The 11,414-nt window shown below is 44.0% G+C and overlaps 1 protein-coding gene across 1 annotated transcript in view; it reads left to right on the top strand.

Annotated features, from left to right (window-relative positions):
* Positions 1-11,414, top strand: part of PTPN21 (protein tyrosine phosphatase non-receptor type 21) — a 90,215-nt gene that overhangs the window by 54,900 nt on the left and 23,901 nt on the right. Inside the window, exons 9-10 of the mRNA XM_017524633.2 lie at positions 2,603-2,690; positions 3,688-3,767. Of these exons, the coding sequence (XP_017380122.1) occupies positions 2,603-2,690; positions 3,688-3,767 (168 nt within the window). The remainder of the gene's footprint in view (positions 1-2,602; positions 2,691-3,687; positions 3,768-11,414) is intronic.

Genomic DNA, 11,414 nt, shown 5'->3' with positions numbered 1-11,414 from the left:
GTCTTGCTCTGTTGCCCAGCCTGGAGTGCAGCAGCGCAGTCTCAGCTCATTGCAACCTCCGTCTCCCAGGCTAAAGTGATTCTCCTACCTCAGCCTCCCAAGTAGCTGGGATTACAGGCAAGCACCACTGCACCCAGCTAATTTTTATGTTTTTTAGTATAGACAGGGTTTCACCATGTTGTCCAGGCTGGCCTTGAACTCCTGACCTCAGGTGATCCACCCACTTTGGCCTCCCAAAGTGCTGGGATTACAGGCGTGAGCCACCATGTCCGGCCTTTGTGTATTTTTTTTTATGTAATCTTCATAACATACTCCACAGTAGGTATTACCACCACTTTGCACATGTGATAATTGAGGCTTAGAAAACTTGTGATTTGTCCACGGTCGCCCAGTTATTAACTGGCATAACTAGTGCTAGAACTTGGATCCTCCACTTTATGCTTGGGCTCTTAATTGCTTTATTAAACAGCTTTTTTTTTTTTTCCCCCTTTTGAGACAGAGTTTCACTGTTGTCGCCCAGGCTGGAGAGCAGTGGCGCAATCTCAGCTCACTGCAACCTCCACCTCTCGGGTTCAGGCCATTCTCCTGCCTCAGCCTCCCAAGTAGCCAGGACTATAGGCGTGTGCTACCATGCCCAGCTAATTTTTGTATTTTCAGTAGAGATAGGGTTTCACCATGTTGACCAGGCTGGTCTTGAACTCCAGACCTCAGGTGATCCACCCATCTTGGCCTCCCAAAGTGCTGGGATTCCAGGCGTGAGCCACTACGCTCGGCCTTAAACAGCTTTGATTTTCTCCACCCCTACTCACTGCCAGCCCCACAGCACACACACAACTCAAGCTTTCTAAACCATTCCTACCATTTCTTCTTGAGAACTAGTTTTGCCTTGAAGAGCTTTTTCTCTAAATGGACATCTCCTCTTTTACTTCCTGTGCTTTACTGTCTCTCGAGCCATGAATTCTCCCTGGTGATTATGACCTCAGGGAGGACATATCACTTGGAGAGTAGAACCCCACTCCCAGAGTTCACTGCCCGGGGCTGGGTGGCTCCCCTTTGGCAGTTGCTCTCTCATCCCCAGGCCACCTGTATTAACCCTTCCCAGCATGCTGAGTTGGGGGTCAGGGAGAAGAAAATGGATCCAGGGCTTCACCTGAAGGGCAGGGCTCGGATGGTGCCCAGAGCGTCACAATCTGGAACTTGAGGCATTTGCCTGGCTTCCTTTATCACTGGATAGGAGTTTTTAAAGTTGTCTTAAAGAAACCATGTGATGCTAATAATATTTAGATTTAGCAAACACTAAATCACTACTAAATTAATTTTAATACATTTTACATAAATAAATGTAATGGAAAAGGTTAAAAATTTTTTTCATAATCATTTTTTCTTTTTCTAAAATTCTATGATTATGTAATCAAATAAAATATTAATATAGAAAAGCTAATATAAAATTAGAAAGTATCAGATTTTGAATCCTAGTGAAAACTTCCAGAATAGTTCACTCTTTGAGTTCCTGGCATTTCAACTTTATCTTCACCCTGAAGCTTTTCAGAGCACACCTCCCCCACTTTTGTGCCTTATTTTTACCCTGTATATCTGCAAGACGTAAAGATTCTTGTTTGCTTCTGTGTTCTCTCTCCTCCCCTTCCTCTACATCTGTGCTCCTTTGAGGGAAGCACTGTCCTTCACTGATCTGCAATTTCTGGCATTCTTACAATAGGTATCTTTTATTTTGTTGTATGAATAGATGAGGCATTGGCAACCAGCTAAGACAGGGATCTTCAATCAAGCAAATCTGACAAATGAGAATGATACATTTTACATCTTTTAAATTCTCTTTTCCCTCATTTAATATACATGAATTTACTTTTTGCAACTAGCTGCTGTCACCAATTAGAACATTAATGTTACCAGATTAAAACCACTGTTTTTTGTTTTTTGTCTTGTTTTGTTTTTTGAGACAGAGTCTTGCTCTGTTGCCCAGGCTAGAGTGCAATGGCACAAGCTCAGCTCACTGCAACCTCTGCTTCCTAGGTTCAGACAATTCTTCTCCCTCAGCTTCCCAAGTAGCTGGGATTACTGGTGCCTACCACCTTGCCTGGCTAGTTTTTGTAATTTTTTTTTTTTTTTTTCAAGACGGAGTTTTGTTCTTATTGCCCAGACTGGGGTATAGTGGTACTGTCTTGGCTCACTGCAACCTCCGCCTCCTGGGTTCAAGCAATTCGCCTGCCTCAGCCTCCCAAGTAGCTGGGATTAAAGGTGCCCACCACCATGCTCAGCTAATTTTTTTGTATTTTTAGTAGAGGCGGGGTTTCGCCATGTTGGCCAGACTGCTCTCAAACTCCTGACCTCAGGTGATCCATCTGCCTCAGCCTCCAAAAGTGCTGGGATTACAGGCGTGAGCCACTGCGCCTGGCCTAGTTTTTGTATTTTTAGTAGAGGCAGGGTTTCACCATGTTAGCCAGGCTGCTTTTGTGTTTGTTTTTCTCAAAAATGTTACCAAATATTAACTTACACGTTGGGCTTAGGGGAAAATTGTGTATTCTATCTCCTGGTTTCCCCCATGGTGCACTCACATTGCCATTCTCTATTTGCTGTTCCTTAGGTGGCATGACATTGCTAACATGTCCCACAACAAGTCTTTTTTCGCATTAGAGCTGGCAAATAAAGAGGAGACCATCCAATTTCAAACTGTGAGTAGGGGTTTGCATGGAAGGTTTTTCCTGAAAGTTAACAACTTCTACTTCTGCATGCCTGTATGTGTTTGGAGGCAGGGCAGTATTAAAATTATAACATTTCATAATTGTAGAAAACATGCAGCTTTATCATGTAACATTTTGCAAAATGGTGGTTGGCAAAAAATGGCTGCTCAGTAAATGCTGAATGAATGAGTCTTTGGATAACTACTGTTTGATCATGATAATTTTTAAATTAAGCTTCAGGGACTAAGTAGGGGAGAAAGTAAGCACCGAAGGCCAGGCGCGGTGGTTCACACCTGTAATCCCATTATTTTGGGAGGCTGAGGTGGGCAGATGACAAGGTCAGGAGTTCAAGACCTGCCTGGCCAACATGGTGAAACCCCATCTCTACTAAAAATACAAAAATTAGCTGAGCATGGTGGTGCGCATTTGTAATCCCAGCTACTTGGGCAGCAGAGGCAGGAGAATGGCTTGAACCTGAGAGGTGGAGGTTGCAGTGAGCCAAGAATCATGCCATTGCACTCCAGCCTGGGCAACAGAGCAAGACTCTGTCTAAAAATAAGCACTGATATCTTAGATTTCATTGATAAATGAATACCTCTGAAGAAATGTTCTTTAACAGTTACTTGCTTTTGCTCTCTTGACAAAGGCAGTATTGAGTTACTGAGTCCTATTTTTGTTTAAAAATATCTGAGTGTTTTTGGCAAGAATAAAAATTGGTATTTTTATAGTTTTTCGATTTTCAAGTCATTTTGAAACTGTTTAATATGAGAATCACACTGTTAGAACAGATTGTTTTGTCTTCATAAGTTAAATCCTACTCGTGGTATTCACGCCATGGGCACGGTGTTAGAAAATGAAAGGCTCTCAGTGTTCTGAAAGTGACTTTGTCATATGATGTCACCCATTATATCTTTAGACAAATTCTGCATTAAATGTATCAAGTTGTATGTGTGTTTTCATACTGCTTTCTGCCTATTTTGTTTTCTAGGAAGACATGGAAACAGCAAAATATATTTGGAGACTCTGTGTTGCACGACACAAGTTTTACAGACTAAACCAGTGTAACCTGTAAGTATGTCCAGCTCATGGAAATTATGGAAAATTATGAATTTAGAAATTGTAAACATGAGTTTATTGTATCATCACAAAAGACATTTATCAATTGGCATCTTTTTAAATACTTTTATAGCTGCTGTCCTCATTTTAGCTTTGGACCAACTTCTAATAACTACATCATTTTCTTCTAAGATTTATTTCAGCTAGTTACAAGAACCATTCTAATTCTTGAAAGGTAAAAAGGGAATAATATTCTTTATTTGTTTACATTAACCCTCTGGTCAGCATTTCGAGTCATTAAAGATTATTCAGCTTTTCCAGCCATCTGAAGAATTCGCACCCCTCCTTCCTGGTGTACATTTTTCTTTTTTTTCTTTTTTAAGACAGAGTCTCCCTCTGTCGCCAGGCTGGAGTGCAGTGGCGTGATCTCGGCTCACTGCAACCTCCAACTCTGTGGTTCAGTGATTCTCCCCTCCTCAGCCTCCCGAGTAGCTGGGACTACAGGCACACGCCACCATGCCTGCTTCAAGTGATTCTCCTGCCTCAGCCTCCTGAGTAGCTGGGATTACAGGCACACACCACCACGCCCAGCTAATTTTTGTATTTTACTAGAGATGGCGTTTCACCATGTTGGCCAGGATGGTCTCGATCTCCTGACATCATGATCCATCTGCCTTGGCCTCCCAAAGTGCTGGGATTACAGGTGTGAGCCTGGTGTGCATTTTTCTTAGCCCTTACGGTGATATTGCACATGTAAATATCATCCTTCATCTACATTCCCCTCCACCCTCTGCGCTATATCTCTGCTTTCCTTAATAGCAGGTTTCCTCAAGACAGTTGTGTATGCTTGTTTCTTTTCTTCCTTCCATTCTGTTTCCCCTAAGCCGCCACACCACGGACACTGTTTGTTGTGGTCAGGCGGCGTTTGTCCAGTGATCATTTTACGAGTTCTTTGACTTGACTGCTCTGCAGTACTGAACCTCCGATGGCTCCTTCCATCCTTCCTGAATCCTGCTTTTCTTTGGCTGCCAGCTTAGTCACCTTTGCTGCTTTAGTCCTGAGACGACTTCTCCAAATCTGCTCCTCTAGGGGGCTTCTGGCTTGTCCTCCCCCTGAGCTCTTTTTTTTTTGAAGTGGAGGCTTGCTCTGTCACCCAAGCTGGAGTGCAGTGGCATAATCTTGGCTCACTGTAGCTTCCGCCATTCAAGTTCAAGTGATTCTCCTGCCTCAGCCTCCCAAGTAGCTAGGATTACAGGTCCATGTAACCATACCAGCCTAATTTTTGTATTTTTAATAGAGACGGGATTTCACCATGTTGGCCAGGCTGGTCTCAAACTCCTGCCCTCATGATCCGCCTATCTCAGTTTCCCAAAGTGCTGGGATTACAGGGCTGAGTCACTGCACCCAGCCTCCCTGAGCTCTTGACTCCTGCATCCTGCTGCAAGCATTTAGTTTGCTTAGTCCTCCTCAATACCACTCTGAAAGTTCTGGTGAAAGTATACTACTGCCTGCATATTTGGAAGATAGAGCTGGCAGAACTTGCTGATGAATTGGATGTGGTATGAAACCTGACCATTTTTACCACTTGTGCTAACAGCTAAGTGCTAGCTGCCATTGCTTCTCATCGGAATACTGCAGCAGCCTTCTGACTCTCCTGTTTCTGTGCCTCTGCTGCCTGTAGCTTATTTTCCATATGTCAGCCAGAGTGATCTTAGTTTAACCAGAATCAGATCCTGTCACTCTTCTTAACCCTCCATTGGCATTCCACTTCTTTTTTTTAAGTACTTTTTTAGTTTGTTTTCAAGACAGCCCTGTCACCCAGGCTGAGTACAGTGGCCTGATCACGGCTCACAGCAGCCTGTCAGCCTCCCTTGGCTCAGGTGATTATCCTACCTCAGCCTCGCAAGTAGCTGGTACCACAGGTGTGCAGCACCACACCTGGTCAATTTTTTGATTTTTTTTTTTTTTTTTTTTTTAGAGGCAGAGTCTCCTTATGTTGTCCAGACTGGTCTCATGGGATCCTCCTGCCCTGGCCTCCTAAAGTGCTGGACAGTGTGAGCTACCATGCCCGGCCCCATTTTAGTTCTAATAAAAGTATGAGGCCATACACAGTGTGGTTCTTGCCTGATTCCAGCTTTGTCTTTTATCCTCCTCCTTGCTTGCTCTGTTCCAGCCACAGTGGTATCCTGGCTGGGCTGCAGATGTGCCTCACCCTCGGGGACACTGTCCTTGCTCTTCCTAGGTCTCCACCTGCCTTGCTCCCTCATCGCAGCCTGTTGTCTGGTCAGATATGACCATCTCAGAGGCTGTCCCTGATTGTCCCCTCTTCCACTACGACCTGTCTCTTTAGCCCCTAACTTTGTTTTGTTCTTCATAGCACGTACCACCACATGAATTTGTATATTTGTCTGTTTGCTTGTTTGCCTGTACCCCTGCCAGCAGGTAAGCTCTACAAAAGTGCATGGGGGCAGAGGCAGACACTCTTCCCTTCCTTCAATGCCATATTCCCTGTGCCAAGCAAGGGCCTGGCTCACTGTTGGCCTTAATAAATTTTTTGAACCGATCTATAGATAGAGTGTCAGGAGCTGTGATTTAAGATGTCTTGATGCTGTAAGATCCCTTAGGAAAAAGATACCTCACTCAGAACTGCCCAGATAGGAAAGGCTTCCCAGCCAAGTGACATCTAAACTGAGACCTGAAATGTTTCTTTCAATTCCCACAACCTTTCTTTAAGCTGTCCTCTTGTCCCTGGACCATATCTGGAGGCACCTCCTGGATTGTCTCCCATTTGGCCTCCCTGTCCTGTCTCATCTGTATGCAGTCAGTCTTCTGGATGGATAAGCAAAAGGTGTAGCACTGTTCTTAAAATCTGAGTACATGTCTCTCACCTACCCCCTTCTGGGTATAAGATTAAGGGCAGACTCCTGAGGTCCTTCTCTGGGCTTAGCTGCCTCAGCCAGCTGGCCTTGGAGTCTCACTCCTGGAAGACATCTTTCCTTATCAGGTGAATGCTCCCAGCCCAGGCCTTCGCTAAAATGTCCCTCCGTCCCTTCTCTGACAGACTCTTAGTGATTCTTAAAGACTGAGTTTAAAATACAGCCCCCATAGACACCACCAAGCATTCAGTTTGCTTAGTCCCCAGTACCATTCTGAAAGTTCTGTTTTTTTCTACCTCTTTTATGACAATGATCTGAATAATTCATAACAATAATTTATAAATGCTTGCTCTGTGTCAAGCATTATACCGAGAGCTTTAATTTTCTTTAATCCTTACAGTAACCCTGTTGGGCACAATTATTACTGCCCCGTTATTGATGAAGGTATGGAGACTTAGCGAAGTGAAATGTCTTACCCTGCCACACAACTAGTAAGTGGAGCAGCAAGACTCGAGCCTGTGCTCTTAGCCGCTGTGCTAGCCTGTTAGAGTAGTTCCTGCCTGCTTTTTTCATGTGGATTTGATCTGTCTCTCTTGCCTAATGGAGCTCCATGAGGGCAGGGTGTCCTCTTAGTCATCTTCGTGTCCCGTGTCTGGCAAGGTGCCTGGTGCATAAGGGCTTGGTGGAATGATGGGAGCCCAAGCGAGGCAGTGATGGGAATCACAGGAGAACAGCCCTTTTGCTCCTGTCTCTTCCCTTTATTACAGATTGTACATGAGGCATGGGGTGAAGGGAAAGTCTGACAAGGGCCTTTTGTCCCTTAGCAACAGGAAGGAAGGAGAAAGGCTGTGTGGAAGTGCCTTCTGTCTTCCAGGGTGTGAGAGAAACTTTGGGCAGGAGCAGCAGTGTAAAGAACACGCAGGGATGCCCACCTGGACAGGGAACTGGCCAGTGGTTCGCACCTGTGGCCCAGTCCCTGCCCCTTCCCAGAGTTCTCCTGCACCCTGTTTGCATCCGAGTCCCCACCGCTGGTCTGGTGATGGGATTTTCATAGGCACTGACAGGGAGGAGGAACCTGCTTTCTTTGTAAAAATGGGAAGCGGTTTCCACTAGCCGCCTGGGTGTATTCACATGTGAAAGTGTTCCCCCTGGTGGTGATAGTCAGCAGTGCTACTAGCCCAGGCTAGTTGCCTTCCTGTTTGCTGGCCTGGTTATCCAGCCATGTGTGGCATGATTTCTGTGCAGAAGTAAGTTCTAAGTTTCAAGCAATAGATATGCAGTCTGTTGGACCGCAGCATTTTTTATTTTAAAGACTTTAACAAGTTTAAGAGTATTCATAATATTGAGCCATTATTACCTCAGTTCATTCCTTCTCTGGATAATAGTGAAGAAACTACATTTTGAATAAACCATAAAATACAAAAAATACAATCCCTCTCTGTGAGGCATCCATATTGGTTGGTGGTTAGTGCCTTTTTTTTTTGGAGACAGTCTCGCTCTGTTGCCCAGGCTGGAGTGCAGTGGCACAATCTTGGCTCACTGTAACCTCTGCCTCTCAGGTTCAAGCGATTCTCCTGCCTCAGCCTCCCAAGTAGCTGGGACTACAGGCACATGCCACCATGCCTGGCTAATTTTTTGTATTTTTAGTAGAGATGGGCTTTCACCATGTTAGCCAGAATGTTCTTCATCTCTTGACCTTGTGATCTGCCTGTCTTGGCCTCCCAAAGTGCTGGGATTACAGGCTGAGCCACCATGCCCGGCTAGTGCCTTTTTTTTTTTTTTTTTTNTTTTTTTAGAGATGGGGTCTTGCTATATTGCCCAGGCATGTCTCAAACCCCTGGCCTCAAGCGATCCTCCCATCTCAGCCTCCTAAGTAGCTGGGATTACAGGAAGGAATCTATTCCTTGAACTATCTATCCAGTGCGTGAGCTATCAATGCATTTTTTTTCTTTGTCAAAATCTGACTCCCCTTCATCATATAAGAAAGGGAACTTAGAAAGCAAGATTCAGATAAGGCTTAGAAATACAAGCTTAGCTGTAAATGGTTAGTAATAATCATCGCTTTAGTCCTCACTTGCTCGTCATTCATTTGCTCAACAAAGGCACTGGGGATACCACATTTTGCCTCCATGGAGCTTATAGATTAGTTGGGTCTGGGGAACAGGTTGGACACATGATTGTTAGAGATTGTTAGAGACATACACTCAGGAAACTGACAGACATGCTGGTTCAAATGCCGGTTCTACTACTTGTTTGCCATGTGACCAGGAGCAACTGACTTAACCTACATATCACTTTCATTATCCGTAAAATCAGGATAATAACTGGACCTTCCTCATGGGGTTGGTGTTCACATTCCATGAGATAATGACGTACCATCCTTAGCACAGTTTCAGTAAATAATACTGATTTTTACTTGGGCTGGCAGCCATTTTTCTTTTCTTTTTTTTTAAGAAACACGGTCCTAGCATCCTAGCTTCCCAGGTGGAGTATGGTGGCAATTCACAGATACGATCATGGTACACCACAGCCGTCAACTCCTGGATTCAAGGGGTCCTCCTGCCTCAGCTTCCCAAGTCGCTGGGACCACACAGGCATGCACCACCATGCCTGGCTCAGCCTTTTTTATTTTTATTTTGTCTTCTTTGGTGCACATGTTCTAGTGATTTATTCTGTTATTTAGCAGCACCCATCAACACAGTAACTGCCCAGAAAGTTTGGAAACCACAACCAACAGTTCCATGGTTTTCTCTTGTATGCCAAGTTGAGGACAGCTGATCTCAGAGTAAACTGCATTTATAAGAACAGTGCCAAGAAGAAAGAGAAGGTTAGCCCCTTAGAACAGTGCCAAGGAGAAAGAGAAGGTTAATCCCTTAGTGCTTGAGGCTACCTGGGTCAAGCACTGTGGCAGGTACATTCTTTTGTAGTTTGTTTTGTTAGTAGAGCCAGCTACTGCAGTGGGCTGTGTTCGCCTCCACACTGGGTGCTGCTGGCAAGGTCGCCAAGATCACTATCAGTATGGGAGTGCCGCCCATGTGATGAAGCTCTGCATCCTTGGGTTTCGTGTTTTGCTTTTGCCCTAGGCTGGGCAACTATGGACATGTTGGAGTTTGTTGACAGAGAATTCTGTCAGCAACCCTTGTGAATTTATAGTACTTTAAAAGTTTAAATTCATTCCATCTGGACAGTGAGTCTCTGCTAGACTGAACACAATATTTAAAGGACCCAGTTTGCCTAAACCTATCCCTGACAAGAATAACCAAAGACAAAGTAAATTTCAAGGCTGCAAAACGCAGTGTCTTCAAATTCTGGGCACTAATTTTTTTTTTTTTTTTTTTTTTTCTTCAAATTAACACATTGTAATAAGTAAAAGAAGAAAAAGCAACAAATGATTGATTGTGGTGAATGAGTCTGTCTTAGAAATTTAGCTCTAGTTTTTGGAATATTGCTATTTATTGGCAAGTGTGAATAAAACTACATTAATGTCACAAGTTGCATATATTATACCTAAATAAAGAGCAGCTGATTCTTTTTAAAATGGAATAGTTATGTTTAAAGTGCTATTTTCCAAAGTTTGTTTTCAATCTCTGTATATCCAATAGATTATGGCAGCCAATTTCCACGAGCTATTCCTGTGTAATTACTTACGATTCATTCTGTGGAGAACTAATATATTTCATTGTGAGCATTTGTTTCCCATGTAAAGTAAATGAAGCTTTTAATATTAGCTTTAAAATTTTTGCTGGGTAATAAAACTGAAAACTTTAATTGTTATGGCCATGTTTTAAAGGCTCTCAATATAGGATGTTGAGTCATGTTCCAGTATTATGATTCTGAAGTATTCGTAGACTTGTTCTCATGGCGCAGGCAGGTATATTAAAGTGCTGTAGGCATTTAACAAAACTGCAGCCAGCCTGGAACTGGACAGTGGCTTCTGGACATCTGGTTTGGGCTAGGGCAACTGGTGGCCCAGGAGATAGACTCTACTCACACTGTAGTCCCAGGGTGTTCCCTTCACCCCTGTCCTGATCTGTAGTTTATTGGTGTTTGGGATGGCCTCATGTGGCTCATCTAACCTTGACCCAGATAACTATATTTCAGTATTTATACAATGGCACCGTCCAATAGCCTTCCCTTCCACCCCATGACAGGGTGCTTTAGATAACAGAATTATCATTATCCAAACTTTAAAAATGTTAGATAACAATCTCACTTTAAAAAATTATAAGGTGAGGATAATGAGACTTTTACTTAATGTTCCTTTAGGGTTGAATTGGAAATTAAATGACATAATAATGTCAAGCTGTTAGGTCAGAAGTCTGCTTCTAACCCACTCTCTTTCACTCTAGGCCCTGAACTGGTCATGCTGTAATCACCTCCCTGATTTGTATAAGGAAAAGACCAGGAGAGTGGGGGAGTCTTGAGAGGCTCCTTGGTGTAGGGGGGCTCCCCCGCCCTTTTCTGTGAGGAAAAGGGAGGATGGTATCCTTGAACCTGCAAAGCCAAGTGATAGAGGGCTCAAGAGACGTTCTCCAGAGGGGAAACTTGTATTCCAGGGCGCAGCAGACCACTTGCTGAGCGCAGTGAGATGGCTGGTGAGTGCTGCCTGCAGCTCAGGGCTGTTGGTGAACATAGCAACTGGTGTCCACCTTGCTTCTGGAGACTTTTGTAATCCGGAGACTGACTGGAGTAGGCCCTGCCTGGAAAGCTGGCCTTAGCCCTCAGCTTCTAGAGTAGCCAAGATTACAGGCATGTGCCACCATGCCTGGCTAATTTTTGTTTT

This window comes from Cebus imitator, unplaced genomic scaffold (assembly GCF_001604975.1).
Source record: "Cebus imitator isolate Cc_AM_T3 unplaced genomic scaffold, Cebus_imitator-1.0 Scaffold34, whole genome shotgun sequence".
NCBI classification, from domain to species: domain Eukaryota; kingdom Metazoa; phylum Chordata; class Mammalia; order Primates; family Cebidae; genus Cebus; species Cebus imitator.
The sequence above is the reverse complement of the archived record's forward strand: the minus strand, read 5'-3'. Positions and strand labels throughout refer to the sequence as shown.